This window comes from Salvia splendens, chromosome 21, assembly GCF_004379255.2.
Source record: "Salvia splendens isolate huo1 chromosome 21, SspV2, whole genome shotgun sequence".
NCBI classification, from domain to species: domain Eukaryota; kingdom Viridiplantae; phylum Streptophyta; class Magnoliopsida; order Lamiales; family Lamiaceae; genus Salvia; species Salvia splendens.
The window spans coordinates 27,514,585-27,529,911 of record NC_056052.1 but is presented as its reverse complement, the minus strand read 5'-3'; the positions used below and the strand labels follow the sequence as shown (position 1 = coordinate 27,529,911).

The 15,327-nt window shown below is 37.7% G+C and overlaps 2 protein-coding genes across 4 annotated transcripts; one reads left to right on the top strand and one right to left on the bottom strand.

Annotated features, from left to right (window-relative positions):
• Nucleotides 1-573: 573 nt before the first annotated feature.
• LOC121785472 (AT-hook motif nuclear-localized protein 5-like) lies at nt 574-3,891 on the bottom strand. 2 transcript variants are annotated; one of them, XM_042183917.1, is made up of 5 exons: nt 2,860-3,891; nt 2,326-2,393; nt 2,102-2,185; nt 1,218-1,379; nt 574-1,128 (listed from the first exon to the last, which is right to left on the bottom strand). In XM_042183917.1, the coding sequence occupies exons 1-5, from the start codon at nt 3,350-3,352 to the stop codon at nt 895-897; spliced, it is 1,041 nt and encodes a 346-aa protein (XP_042039851.1). In that variant the 5' UTR covers nt 3,353-3,891; the 3' UTR covers nt 574-894. The 2 variants fall into 2 exon arrangements, with proteins under 2 accessions (XP_042039851.1, XP_042039850.1); XM_042183916.1 differs by having other exon boundaries at nt 2,054-2,185; nt 2,860-3,888.
• Nucleotides 3,892-8,755: 4,864 nt separating this feature from the next.
• Nucleotides 8,756-14,902, top strand: LOC121785503 (serine/threonine-protein kinase BSK7-like). 2 transcript variants are annotated; one of them, XM_042183955.1, is made up of 12 exons: nt 8,756-8,969; nt 9,142-9,255; nt 9,602-9,861; nt 9,938-10,158; nt 10,397-10,532; nt 10,839-10,972; nt 11,069-11,174; nt 12,163-12,248; nt 12,813-13,001; nt 13,429-13,581; nt 14,126-14,239; nt 14,352-14,902. In XM_042183955.1, exons 3-12 carry the CDS (start codon nt 9,780-9,782, stop codon nt 14,595-14,597), a joined length of 1,467 nt encoding a protein of 488 aa, XP_042039889.1. In that variant the 5' UTR covers nt 8,756-8,969; nt 9,142-9,255; nt 9,602-9,779; the 3' UTR covers nt 14,598-14,902. The 2 variants fall into 2 exon arrangements, with proteins under 2 accessions (XP_042039889.1, XP_042039888.1); XM_042183954.1 differs by lacking the exon at nt 9,142-9,255.
• The last annotated feature ends 425 nt before the right edge of the window (nt 14,903-15,327 follow it).

Genomic DNA, 15,327 nt, shown 5'->3' with positions numbered 1-15,327 from the left:
GTCGTGCTCGTGCTTAACATAATTTGAAGACGGAATGATAAGTTAACTTGTTGAATTGTTACATATATTAGTTTAATTGAGGTGCAATTTTGGGATTAATCATAGTATTTCATATCTCAATTCTCGACTTACTGTGTTTCAAAGAAAATGTTGCTAACAAACAAATAGATGTAAATAGGACCTTTACCATAATTAGAGATTTTTAACTGAAAATGTCAAGGTTGGACAGAACTTGATTATCCCAAAAAATATCATTAATTAAACTATAATTCATTCAGAAAATGTTTATAACAAAGAACATGGAATTTATACCAAAGTTCGAGACTTGAATAAAGCATTACATGAATATAAAACTTCTTGCATTTGAGTTTCTTTAAGAAATAGTACTACTGCTGTATAAAATAAATTTGAGGGTTTTGCCCTTAGATTATCTAATACAAGTGAGTAATTATCATTCCAATATATTGGATTTTCTTCTAAACCACAAAATATCCTAAAACAATTAGAGCACAAATTTAATCCAAAGGCAGATTATTTACAGCAAGTAATATGCAAACTCAACAAAACACAGTGTTAGAGGTGCAATGCCAAGCTGGAATTCCAAGGCTGTCAAAAGGTTCTACAATTCAAGTTAGGTTTATAGCTACAACAATGGCCACAACAAGAAACAAACCCCGCCAATTTTACTAGGAAAAACAACACAACCTATAAAAATGTCAATCCACCCTTTCTCTTTTTCTCACTTCAAAATTCTCCATCCATAATTCTACTAAATCCCAAAGATAATACTACAAGGATGAACTTGTTAGCACGAAACTAGCTGCCTGACGCGCTTCATTTACAACAACACATATAGTATACAAAAAAACTTACATGTGCTTATTGCTGTCCCTCTCATCCGCGCATCAGGTCAATATCTGTCTGGGGATTTTTTACTTCCGCCCGAGCAACTGGCGGCCAAATACTTGTTGTTCCAGTGTTAGGTGTATAGCTTTGAGTAGCAGCAGCAGTTATTGGGGTCAACGACTTTTCTGCAGGTTTCTCAGGCAGATGTTTTTCATCTTCAGCAGCTGGCTCAACCTTGCCCTTTAGCTTAGTACCACCATAAACGAAACTGCATGCAACAACCTGCACAGACGATTCTCGACAAGTTAACTTAGGGCTTATAGCAGAAAGGAGTTACAAATTTTCTAGTGGACGAACTGCATGGACTATACCTGTACTGGGTTTGTTGCCACGAGTCTACCACCTATCGCGCCCCCAATGATGTGCCCGTCGGGACTGCAGACTGATATGCTTATTCCACCAGTACGATTGCGAGGACCTCCGTTTTCAGCAACCAAGTAGGACCCTGATAAGCAAAGTATCTCGAAACGGCCCTGACAAAAAGGACAAGCCAAATTAGCTTCTTGCAGACAAAGCTAGAGCAAAGATCTTGCGTGAGCTGGAAAAACAGTAATTTTGAGAAAAGCTCATGAAGATGACCGAGGAAAGACAAACAAAGATATTTCGAAACGTATTCAGGTCAATATCTATCAGGCCAGATGGAGTGAGTCAATTATCATAATAGCTTAGATTATAACAATTTTCTGCAAGAAGAAACAATTAGATGGGTAATGTTTAGAGTTCAAAAGCTAACTTTTTTAAGTGCGTGATCCTCAGAGCACGTTTATTGAATCAGTTGCTTATACAATTGGCTCTTGTGAATCGTATACAACATTTAACAAAACATGTATAGTTAATCAGCAAAAAAATAAATCATGCAAAACGATGATATTTTTCATAGGCTGAAGTTTGAACAGAAGGAAAAACTATCAGTTCTCATTGGACACAAATTGGTGTAACATCATTCAGCTATTAAAGAACCGCTGATGTAGTAAACTTTGAACTGCTAACCATCAAATATGATACTTTAAGAGCATTAGTAGGTAAAAGAATTTAGAGATATCTGTCATTCATCGCCAACAATAACACCATAAGGAAAGCAATTTAGATGTGGATATCTCTTTAGCCAAGATTACTCTATGTAAAAAATGAACAGATGCTTCAAAACCTCATAAGTAACAGTGCTATTAGAAGTTGTAGGTTGGCGGAGTGTAACTGCAGAAACTGATCCGTTTGCAGACATAATGCATAGAGCTCTTGGCCTCTGTTGTGCAAATGCCAGAATTTTCTCTGCAACATCCTGCTAGGAAGAGCAATCAATAGTACTTCTCTTGCAACATACTTAATATGATAGACAACATAAGATGTTCAGAAACTCAAAAGCGTAGTTCGTTAATGGCCAGAACAGAAATGATTACAGTAACTCGAGATGAAATATACCTCACCGACGCCGACATGCAAGACATGAGGTGTAAAGGCTAATCCAGCTGAGTTGTTCATCCATTCACCTAATCAAAGAAAAATCTTAAGCTCAACAAGATACCATCTAGATTACTGGGAGTATAAGTACAATTTATACTGCCGGGTACAACCAACAATTCACATTGATATCCCGGCAAAAGTGGAGCAACGTTTTCTCGTGGAGTCAGGGTAGTAATCAATGCATCATCAAAAATATATAGCATTTTTGGAAATGCAAAAATAGTGAAGAATGAAGCACCATGATCATGAGATCAGTACATCTATTACGGCCACTTTTAGTAGATCACAGATAAGAATCTAAATTGGGTAGTGAAAGTAACACTGCAAAAAAATCATGGAATACAACCTAAATCTTGAATCTATAGTATCTGTTTTTTCATCTCTTTCTAACCACATGACACCATTAATCTCAGTATAGATTGCAATAAAAAAAGGAAATGTGAAAAGAACTATAGTCCATAGAACAAGTAATCAACTAGAACAAGAAATTACCAAGGGGAGCAAGCTTCTGCTTCCATCCACTGCCAGGAGGCCGGCCTCGTCTTGCCTTTTCCGCAGGGCTGACCACCAAAGAGGAAGAAGGCTTAGGTGCAGACATAGGGGATAATCCTAAGCCCGTGTTAGCTCCATCCGGGGCATACTTCCTCGGCCTACCTCTCTTCTTCTTCTGCACGGGCTCGCCACCTGGCAAAGCAACCATGATGCTTCTGCCGCGAGAGAAATTCTGAGATGGGTTCTCAACATGGAATGATGAACTGCTCGCAGAAGCACCAGCACTCCCTGCATTGGGCTGCATCTGAATGCTTGAGTTTGCAAGATTCTTGAAAGCAGGGGAGGAGTGCATTACACCAGGCTGCGGGGCAGGGGAGGCGCCACCGCCATGAACAGCATGGCCAGGCCCTGAACCACCAGATCCACCAATTCCCCCTCTATGAAGGTAGTATGGTGCAGACCCTTGTAATGCCATCCCTTCTCTCCCATCCATGAGCAAAATTCAAACTAAATTATTCAAAATCCCACTCGTAATATACAAACTCCACAAATCTGAAACCGACGAAATAACACAAAACCCTAACTGCAAATGAGGAACATGCACTACAACACATAATTGTAACATAAAACCTAAAAAATGTCGTCACGGACCAAACCAGCAGAAATTACACTAGGCTCAACCTACAAAATTGCAGTAATGGAAAGAAAAGGGAACTCAAAAGACTGAAATTTGAAACAAATGGACTGCCTAGAACACACATCTAAGCTCATTCTGAAAATTGTGGAGAAAATCCCCTGTCCACCAGCTACTCAAATGACTTAGCTCAGAATTCCCCACTGATAAAAGAAGAGGAGACAACAATAAATGAAACCCTAGATTTAGAATGTGCAAGAAAGGGAAAGGGCAAGAGAAGAAGATAGAGGCGCAGAGAAGTTTTGGGAAAGAGGAGGGAGGGTAAAAGACAAAAGTGAACATGAATAGAAAATTTTGAGCTTTTGAATTAAAAGGGACTATGGACTCTCACCCTTTTTTGTTGTGTAGAATTGAATAAAAAATCGATGAAATTCAAAGGGATTGAAGGGGGCTTCACACTCCATTGGAGTACAGTTGGGTGCACCTACATACCTAGATGTCCTAAGGGCACCCGCAATGCGTCTCGCGGGTGTCCCTTATCTCGTCTCTCCGAGACGAGACGGGCGTGGAACGCGTTGCAGCGTCCAGTCTTGTCCCCAGCTCGCCACGCGCCTGCGCGACGTGGCGCGCGCTGGAGCCACGCGTGACGCCCACTCGCCGGCCCGCGAGTGAGCGTCGTCACGCTGACGCAATAAATCAATTTTTTTAAAAAAAAGTGAATTTAATAATAATAATAATAATAATAATAATAATAATAATAATAATAATAAACGGGCATATTACCGTTCAACGGCCATTTTTAATTTTTTTTATTCTATAAATACTCATCTTTCACACACACAAACACACATCTATTCATCTCAAATCATCTCTCTTTCCACTCCAATTTTCATCTCAAATCATCTATTTTATTCTTCTCCCAAATTTAAGTCATTCATTGATCCATTTGAGCAAATGCGTCGAATAATGGAAGAATCACTTGAAGAAGATCGACGTAGGGAAGCGGAGGAAGTCGCGCCGCCCCAAAGAAGATCCCGGACTTACATCCATCGTAACCGGGAGGAAGCCGCCGCAAGGTTAGTACGTGACTACTTCTGTGATAACCCGGTATGGGGAGATACCTACTTCCGTCACCGTTTCCGCATGCGGAAACCGCTATTTCTCCACATCGCAAATACATTAGCATCCCGGGAAGAGTTCTTCCAAGAAGGGTTCGACGCCGTTGGCCGTCTCAGCCACACGACGCTGCAGAAATGTACTGCAGCAATCCGTCAGCTTGCTACTAGACAAACGGCGGATTTGTTCGACGAATACCTCCACATTGGAGAAAGCACTGGGAGAATGTGTTTGATGCAATTCTGCAAAGGCGTCTGGGCAGCCTTCACCGACGAATTTCTCCGGAAGCCAAGCACGACAGATTGTCAGTTTCTGCTCCACCTTCACGAAGAAGTGCACGGATTCCCCGGGATGCTTGGCAGCGTCGATTGCATGCATTGGCAATGGAAGAATTGCCCTATGGCGTGGAGGGGGTCATACACGAGCGGCCACAAAGGCACCCACCCCACCGTTATACTCGAGGCCGTTGCCGACTACCGGCTATGGATTTGGCATGCGTACTTCGGGGTCCCCGGATCGAACAACGACGTCAACGTGCTCAACCAATCCGACCTCTTCGCCGAAGTTTTGGACGGTAAAGCGCTGCCCATCAACTTCATCGCTAACAACCGGCGGTATAAAATGGGGTACTATCTAGCCGACGGCATCTACCCGAAGTGGCCAACCTTCGTGAAGACGTTCAACAGGCCGGTGAACGAAAAACAGGCTCTTTTTTGCGCAGAAGCATGAGGCTGCTCGCAATGATGTGGAGAGGGCGTTCAGGGTTCTCAAAGCGCGCTTCAACATTATCAAAGCCCCGGCTCGTACGTGGTTCATGGAGAGTATGGTCGACATCATGTATACGTGCATAATCTTGCACAACATGATTGTCGCCGACGAAGGACCTGAGGCGGGGAATTGGTTCGACCCTGAAACCCTCAGAAGGACCTGGGGGTTGGTTCAACATTATCAAAGTCCCGGCTCGTACGTGGTTCATGGAGAGTATGGTCGACATCATGTATACGTGCATAATCTTGCGCAATATGATTGTCGCCGACGAAGGACCTGAGGCGGGAAATTGGTTCGACCCTGAAACCCTCAGAAGCTCTACCGCAAGTAGTCCACCTCGCAGTGGAGTGCATCCGTCTTTGCAAGATCGGTTGTCTATTCGGGCAAGGACACGTGATTCTACCGCCCACGCCCAACTCCAAGATGATCTAATGGAGCACATTTGGAAAAAATTTGGCAACCGGTAGAGAGAGTGAGCGGAAGAAATTAAATTATGTATTTTTCATTTTTTAGGATTTTTAATTATGGTTTTTTTTATTTTTTAAGAAATTTAAGTTGTAATTTTATTTTATTTAATGAAGTGTGTTTTTATTAATTGAATTTGTTGGAAATAAAAATGAAATTGAATGAATAGTTAAGGGATGAGATGGTTAAGAGATGGAGGGTTGCAGGCTCTGTCTCTTAGTTAAGAGATTGAGTGAAAAGTATAGTGGGGCCATGAATAGTTAAGGGATGAGACGGTTAAAAGACGTATAAGAGACAGCGTTGCAGATGGCCTGATCAGATGAAACATAAGTTGGCTCTCAAGTGTATATTCAATAATTTCTTTTTACTTCCTCAAGTCTTTGAACAGATTTCTTCATCACAGCTGTTCGAACTTTGACCATAGAATTCAGGCCATTTCGTACGGTGGTTTTTGGGGGAAATTTTTTTAATTAGATCAACGATTTTACGGAGTACTAACATTCTATGAGATAGTTCATGAAATATTTTATTTGAACATGAAAATTTTATAAATTGATATTTAATGCATTAAGTGGGTATTGAATTAAGTAGTTACAAGAGATATAATAAAATAGATAGGTATAAAATGAATTAAATACGGATAAAATAAAATAAATGAGATTATAATGGTTAATTTTTGCCAAAAAATTAATTGCGATACTTATATTGGGATGACAATACGAATTGCTTATTTTTGAATAAGGGAGTAGTACTAAATTAGCGAGTAGTAATCTCACTGCATGCATGATTTAGTTTATAATTTAATTTCTCACTCTACTATATTTTGATTTAAAATTATATAACAAGGGGTTTTTTCGTCCGAAAATTATATTTGAGTCAACTCGTTTTGACTAATTTGTGGTGAATTAAATCTGGATTAGATTAAAAACAGAAGTCATTTTTTACTTCTTAGATCCTAGATAAATTCATCACCTTTATATCTCAAATGCTTTAAATATTACTACTACTTCCATTAAGAAGTTTGAACTACATGTCAAACTATAAGTTCAAGAGAGCTCGCTATAGCCCTGACTTTTTTTTTATTATTTTCAGATCAGCATTTTATTCCATTTATTTTTATGGTCTATTTCTCAGCAACGAAATGGCCTATCCCACTTTCCATTTCGTTTTCACATCATCAATATTAGTATATTTCAATTTTAATTGTTTCACTCAAATAAAATGCAATAAAATGGTAAATAAGAAGTATATAGTGAGACTATTGGTGATGAATGTGAATAATGGGTTATGGAGGTATATATTGAGAGTTAAAAAAATAAAAATAATAAAAATCGATGCTCAATAATGGATGGCCGATCAAAGACCCTATGGGATTGGCCAAAGCCGAAACAACGACTCTTTGGGGTGATGGTGGAAAGGTGGATGGTCGGCCCCTCTTCCATAACGGGGGGCCGATGGGGGGAGCCAATTATAGGCTTAATTGATCGGCCCCATTGCAAATGGCCTAAAGAATATTCTCCTATAATGGTAATAAGACTTTTTTTAACATGTGCATTGTTTTAGGTAGGGAGTACTAAATTAATGCCATTAAAACCCAAAAACATCCTAACCCATTTAAAACTCGTTTTGACCGGCTCAGGACCCACATAACATCCAATTTGACCAATATTATCACCGTAATAAATTCACCAACTTTTTAACATTAGTACTATTATGTCACAAACATTTTATAATTAAAAATAAAAGAAAACTATAATTGGTAATTAATGATTTTTTTCAATAATTTTCTCGAGGGTAAGTGTTCCCTAAATTACGCGTATTGGTGAAGAAACTGGAGGAGTGAAACGAGTCAACACTTTCTTGATTAATTTAATGTCATAATCACTTTGCTTTTCGAAAGTCAGACAAACAAGGTAAAGGGTCGAGACTATGTCGATTAACAAGACCCATTCAAACATGAATACATCATTATAAGTTGAATTAGAAAATTATATTGTAAGTTCAGATCCAAAATCTTAGCAATAAAGTGAAATTATTACTTTATCAAATACTATGAAAATTGAAGAAGAATGTGAATCAAATGATACAAATTGACCTCTGGAAATCACATCATAAAAAAATGCACAATAATTTAATCGATGCATGCATAAATTAAATATCATTGCAATATAGAGTACATCAGTACTTGTTACGTAAGATTAAAATAATTGGGCTGTGCCTAATTATCTGCTGGACCTTTTTTGGGTGATATTTGGTTCTTAAAATATTTGGTCCTAATTGAAATTCATAGTGGATCTGTAAAAGTAATGTTGTCCTTTATAATAGTGGGCCGAATTCTCATTACGTATTTAGTTTTAATTTTAGTGCTACTAATATACTGACAGTTATGAAAAATACTATCATTAGGTTAATTTAAATATTATATTTAAAAAGTTGTCAGATTATTACTGGTAAAAAAAACATTTTAGGTAACTTTGTATCATAACTAAGAACTACATACAATGCATGATTTATTAAACGTAACTTGCATAACTACGATCGAGCATAGTTAATTAATTACTAAAAATTCTAAAACATTTTTTATATCCATTAAATCTTGAATATCATATTTTAAATGAATTACAAATTTTCTAAAACATTTTGTTATCCACTGTAGCCTTGAAAATCATAGTATTTCAAAGTCACAATTCTATTATATCCATATTATGTTATATTATATTTATATTGATATATAAGAATATAAATATTTTGTAGAAAGGTGATATTGCAATTATATACTCCTATATTAATATATGGTGAGAATAAAAAAATACTACTCCTTAATTAGAAAAAGGAACACAGAATGGCAATAATGAATATTATGTCGGTGGAAATTGTAATAAAAAATCGCACCTGACGTCCTAAATAGATCTACACACACCACACGCACACATCTGTATCTATTGTATATCTATCATTAATGTTCACCTGTCTCTACATCTTCTCCGAATCATTTTCTCTCTCCGATCTCCCTTTTTGAGCCTCACCTCACCTACACATGCATATGCAAAAACAAATGCATACACAAATTTAGCATCAACTACTTTCGCTTCTGCTGCTTTGACTAAATCAAGAAACCTCTTTTTAGGTTCTTCCTTTTTCCTGCTTCAATTATGGGGTTTTATTCAGATTTTTGTGGATGATGTGTTTTCTCTTTGTTTAATCTTTGATTTCCTGATAATGGGCCTTCGTTGATTTTGTCTCGGGATAAGGGTTTTGTGACATTGACTTTGATGGCATAGTGTATTTACTTTTCTTAGGTGAATTACTGAGCTGAAACAGCTTAAAGAGGAGCTGCTTTGCGCTAAAGTAGGGATTTTTGGATTCAGGAAATGTTGAATTTGATGCCTCGAGTTGACCAAGATTTGCTAAAAGTAACTTTCTTGAGATTCAACTTGTCCAATTAACTTACATTTATAGTATTTGTGAATAGTAATGAGATTCAACTTATTTGGAATAGAACTAGTTGAATGTTTGTTCTTTTACTTGCAAGACTTCAGTAAGACTCAAGTTTACTTTCTAAACATTCGACGTTTGTATGACTTCTTTACAGTTGTCCTTTTACAGGCAACTTCTGGCATGCCAATATGCTGCATCTGTTCAAATGCATGCAATAATGCAATTGACTTCTGACAATTCTGACTTATTGTGCAATCGAAATCTGTAGTTAATTGTATTAAGAAGGTGCGTTTTTTTATTCGTAATTCTTTATGTTTGCAGGTTTGTTAACTGAGGACACTAAATCAGCATTGGCGCTTGGGCACTTGTATCAAGTGTTACGTAAATGCATAGTGGACGTGTGGAGTCATAGCCTTTGAGGAACGGAGTTGTAGTTTTTGCATAGTGGAAGATTGAAATTCCTTATCTGTTTGTATTTAGTTTTATTTGTTGCATTGGGATGGGTTGTCGCTGTTCAAAGCTGATCTTGTGTTGTTTTAGTTCAGAGCATAATGGACCTATTCATGAAGCCAATAATGCTGGTTTGCCCAAATAACTCTCTATTAGTACTTTTTATTGATTCTCAAACACCAACTTAAGTTTGTGATGATGATGCAGAGAACGAGGAGAAAAGTGAAATTGGTGATTTACCTACATTTCGTGAATTTTCTATTGAACAACTTAGGACGGCTACATCTGGGTTTGCAGTAGAGAACATAGTTTCTGAACATGGGGAGAAAGCTCCAAATGTGGTTTATAAGGGGAAATTGGATAATCAGAGGCGGATAGCCGTCAAACGGTTTAATAGGTCTGCTTGGCCTGATGCGCGTCAGTTCATGGTGAGAGTGGACTCCATCTTAATGGAGATCCTTTTCATGATGCTCTTTTGTGTACTTAACTTGTTTCAGTGATATGTTATACTGCGCCTAGATTTTGTTAGGATCTATTCTTTGATTTCCTAGAGATACATGGAATTAGATATGGATTGCTACAGTTTCTGCAATTTTCTTATATTTTGATTGGTTGGACTATCACTTGGTTGATCACTTCAAATGAACATTACTTTATACACTTCAGGAAGAAGCAAGAGCAGTTGGCCAACTGCGGAACTACAGATTGGCTAATTTGCTTGGCTGCTGCTGTGAAGGTGATGAGAGGTTACTGGTTGCTGAATTTATGCCCAATGAAACTCTTGCAAAACATCTGTTTCACTGTAAGTACATTTTGATTGATGTTAAAGACTTGAAATGCTTCTGTTATGCCCAACTTAGTGCAGTTATTGGGGGGCCGGTCGTTAGATAAGATAACTAGATAAGAGTGTAAGGGCTTACCTGGCATATTCTGCTGGTAATTACTTTTCGATATATGTAATGCTAAAGACAGTCTGGTTGGCTAGTTTTGATGTATAATCGAGTTTATTGGATCAAATGTGCTTTAAGTTGTGAACGATGTGATCTCAATTCAGATATGTATTCAGTTCTTTGTTCTATCATTATTCAATAATTTTATGTGAACTCAGGGGAAACACAACCTATGAAGTGGGCAATGCGATTAAGAGTTGCTTTATATATTGCTCAAGCTTTAGAATATTGCACGAGCAAGGGTCGGGCACTTTATCATGATCTAAATGCCTACAGAATTGTCTTTGATTACGTAAGCTCCAAGTTAGCATTTGTTATTTTCTTTTACTTCTCAGTTGTCTGCATTTTGATAGTGTTTCTTCCTATTGGGTTGTTTTGTATCTTATAGGATGGGAATCCCAGATTGTCATGCTTTGGATTGATGAAGAATAGTAGAGATGGGAAAAGCTACAGTACAAACTTGGCATTTACTCCACCAGAGTACCTAAGGACTGGTATAATATCTCATCTAGAATGAACTACCGTTACCTATAATGGTTTGTAGCAATAATTTAGGAATTTCTAGAAGATACCATTTAGCTTGCCCACAGGAATGTGCTCATGTCTAAACTGTGGATTGTGCTCGCAATTCGGAAATAAAGGTCAATTAGTTTACTGCCTGTTATGATTGTATCATAGATTATTTGAACTTTTGAAGCTATGTAGCATGAATAAGTAAATTTTTTGTTCAGGAAGTCTGCATTTGGGTTATTACTTAGTACTATGTGGCTGTAGGTCAATACTGGTCGACATGCTGGGTCTTATAGAGTTAGTAGATGGAATTCTTGACAGAATAAGTCATCACCCATCACAGTAGTACTCTTCATCCCTGACATTTTGGATAGCATGATAGTTTTTGTGTGACCAATCATAGATGTAAATGAGTGTACAATGCAATATAAGCATGCAACACCACAATATTGCAGACCTGGGGATTAGCTAATGCCTAATAAGTCCATCATAGTTCCATGTCCTGAACATGTGATATGCTTGAGAGAAAAATAATGATAATAGAGATCCACAACATCGGTTTTTGGTAGATTATGCCCCCCTATGGCTTTTTTTGGACAACATTTTGAATCTTATCTGGAATAGAAACTGTTTTGAAATCTTATCTGGAATAGAAACTGTTTTGAAATCTTAGCTGGAATAGAAACTGTAGCCTTTCTATTTAAATAATGGGGGATATTTATAAATTATTGTTTATCATGCATATTGCTCTAAAACTTTGGATTATATTATAATACATCTTGAAACTTTTGTTACTCAGTCTACTGCATTCACCACCATACTGATACTGTTATTTTGTTTCCAAAAGATTTATGCGCTGAAAGTGTAATTTACAACTTTGGAACACTTTTGCTCTTGTCTATGTTATCTGAACTGACACTTTTGCATTTTAGGATTTGTAACTGACGAGCACTGACCTTCTGTTTTTGTTAGGAAGAGTTACCCCAGAAAGTGTAATTTACAGCTTTGGAACACTTTTGCTTGACCTTCTAAGTGGAAAACACATCCCACCAAGTCATGTAAGTGTTTTGTGCTGACTGTTTTGAAATGGCATAATGACATAATCTGGTACTATTTTTCGAAATCACTCTATGAGACATTTTCTAGTAATCTAGTTTTTGGAAAAGAAAGTTCTGGTTGTCACATTTGAGCTCAGGAGTCAGGACCATGTCATCTTGTATGTGCAATATCGTCCTCAAATTGCACACAATCACCTGCTGAATGGTTATAGTTAAAAATGTCCTATCAGGGTTTGAAAAATTTATACTACTTTAAGAACCACTTATGTACCTAGTACATTAATAGTCCCAGAAAGTTTATTCCAGAATTGGCATTTTGGATTGTGAGGGAAACATTGCCAGGTGAAACATAAGAATTCACAATGTCAGTTTCACCCTAGGAAGCCCTTTCTGCCATTTATGTAAATGGAACGCAAGTCATTTGATGGGCTGTACACCAAGCTGTCCATTAATTTGATTGTAATATAATTCATCATTAATTATAACTGTATTTCTTAGTTCTCAGTAGCTTGTGATTATGTTTTTCAGTCATGTTGACATTATTATTTTATATAACTGGTGCAGGCCCTTGATTTGATTAAGGATCGGAATCTTCAGATGTTAACGGATTCTTGTTTGGAAGGTCAATTTTCTAATGATGATGGAACAGAGTTAGTCCGCCTGGCTTCAAGATGCTTACAATATGAACCCCGTGAGAGACCAAATCCAAAATCAGTAGTTGCTGCATTGATTCCTCTTCAGAAGGAAACTGAGGTTGGTTAATTTCTACAAGATATCATAAAATCTTTTCATTCATTGTAATTGAAATAAGACATGTACAGGACATAGTTGTACAACACTTTCTCTTAAAATATCATTTGGTTAATGTAACCACGAAAATGTTTCTCAATGAAAGAATTTAACTTTGGTGGTTTCTTGGAGACATTTCTGGCATTTTTCCTCAAAAAAACTGGGATGGGCGATATTAGAGACGTTGATCATGTGCTGAATAATTGCTATGTGCTTCTTAGGCAGCAACTCATGCAAGCATGTTTATATGGTCTCATCATTGTATATATTTATTGTGGGATAGAAATGGACGAGTCTCAAATTCCTATTATTGCAGTACTTGACTCATGTGTTTATTTTATTTGCTTATATGCATGGAAGTTACAGGTTCTAATGTTCACTTCGTCTGCAGGTTCCTTCTCATGTATTAATGGGTATTCCTCAAGGTGGAGAGGTAGTGTCTTTGACACCCCTTGGCGAAGCATGCTTAAGAATGGATTTAACTGCCATTCATGAGATATTGGAAAAACTTAGTTACAAAGATGATGAGGGAGCAGCAACTGAGGTTTGCTTCTTGATAATTTAACAGGAATTTACAAATTTACAAGTTTCATCACTTTTTCATCTTGTACCTCGTATAATTGATGCACAAGCACTCTGGTGAAAATCCCAAGAAAGCCTGAATACTTTCTCTACACACACTCCTGCCTGAACCTAGCGAGAGAACTTTTAACTACCTGCCTCCATCCTGTTTGATGGAGGGGAAGCTGCAACATGTTTTCCTGATTGTTGTAATTGTAGATCTCAATCGTCATTATTGTTTTGTGTATTCTCTCAACTATTTAATAAAACGTATATATTACTACTAGATCGTTGAGAAGATGGAATTTGAAACCATAAACAAATGTTAAAGAGTTTCTTGTAATTATGAAATTCCATAGTACATTTTATGGTTGCATAATTTGTGTAGCAGATCATGAGAATCGAAGTTTGCTGATTGGCATATAACATTATTTTTCTGAATTTCTGTTCATTTTACATTTCCCTTCTCAACTGGCAACCAGCATTCTGGACTCCTAAACGTAACTAACTATATTCCATGTGTGCAGCTTTCGTTCCAGATGTGGACAAATCAAATGCAGGATACATTGAACTCAAAGAAAAAGGGTGATGTGGCTTTCTGGCATAAAGATTTTAGGGTTGCCATTGATTGTTTCACGCAGGTAAGAACTTGCATCTCCCTTTGGAAATCTTTTATATATGTGTGTGGCATTTTAGCATCCCCCAATTGGTGTATGAAGCGTCATATCTCCTATTCCTGTGTCATTTATGCAGTTTATTAAGGTTGGAACAATGGTCTCCCCAACTGTTTATGCTCGCCGAAGTTTGTCATATCTCATGAGTGATGTGCCACAGGAGGCCCTCAATGATGCAGTGCAAGCACAAGTTATATCTCCTGTTTGGCATATAGCTTCGTATTTGCAGGCTGCTGCTCTTTTAGCTCTAGGGAGGGAGAACGAGGCACAAATTGCACTCAAAGAAGGCTCCATACTCGAAGAGAAGAGAAACGTAACATCCTGAGAGACAGGAAAATGTGTTGAGGGATTTTCAGGCGCTGAGAGGCATGATTGGATGGGCTGTTTCGTTGGGTTGATGCATCGAATGCTTTGGCTTTGCAGAAGCAAGGCAATATGATTGAGTGGCAGTGAAAAGGGATGGATCACCATGTTGATAAAGAGACATGCTGTATTTCTTATTTGTATTTTGTCACACATATATTTCTTGTTTGTTGGTTTTTAGATGATTTTATTTGCTTCAGTATATTGTTTGTATTTGGCATTGTTGTTAAATGAGTGGTTGAAAATTATTTGAGCCAATTATCTTTATATGCTCTTGTTTTAAAACTAGAGTACAATTTTCCTATGATTCCTGAAGGCATTACATGTCAATTTCATTGGATAGTCAATCAAAATGACGTCATGTTTATTGTATTCTGTTAGTAACTTGGTATTGATTCATATTAGCTGAGGAGAAATCATTAGCCCGCATGGCGTGGCGCAGTTGGCAATGGAGGGGCAGATCTTGTTGCAGTTGGCAACGGAGGGGCATATCTTGCTGCAATGAGTCTGAGTTCGAATCCCACTGCGGTCGTGTAGTTGCTTCCATCTCTCAGGCACAAGTGTGAGGCCTTGGGAGATGGGCTTCTGGCAGCCAGTGGGTTAAGGCCTCCTCCTTAACAGGCTACTGCGTACCCTGATTGAACCCCCTCACATGATGTCGGGCCGGAGTGTGGAGCCGCCAGGCCTTGGGA

Bases quoted from the DNA above. Each gene is read 5' to 3' on its own strand.
- LOC121785472 (XM_042183916.1), bottom strand. From the start codon at position 3,352: ATGGATGGGAGAGAAGGGATGGCATTACAAGGGTCTGCACCATACTAC. The intron at 2,394-2,859 runs GTAATTTCTTGT...TTCTTTGATTAG, and splicing joins GCAGAAGCTTGCTCCCCTTG to GTGAATGGATGAACAACTCA. The intron at 1,129-1,217 runs GTATAGTCCATG...TCGTCTGTGCAG, and splicing joins TGGCAACAAACCCAGTACAG to GTTGTTGCATGCAGTTTCGT.
- LOC121785503 (XM_042183954.1), top strand. From the start codon at position 9,780: ATGGGTTGTCGCTGTTCAAAGCTGATCTTGTGTTGTTTTAGTTCAGAG. The intron at 10,533-10,838 runs GTAAGTACATTT...ATGTGAACTCAG, and splicing joins TGCAAAACATCTGTTTCACT to GGGAAACACAACCTATGAAG. The intron at 13,582-14,125 runs GTTTGCTTCTTG...CCATGTGTGCAG, and splicing joins ATGAGGGAGCAGCAACTGAG to CTTTCGTTCCAGATGTGGAC.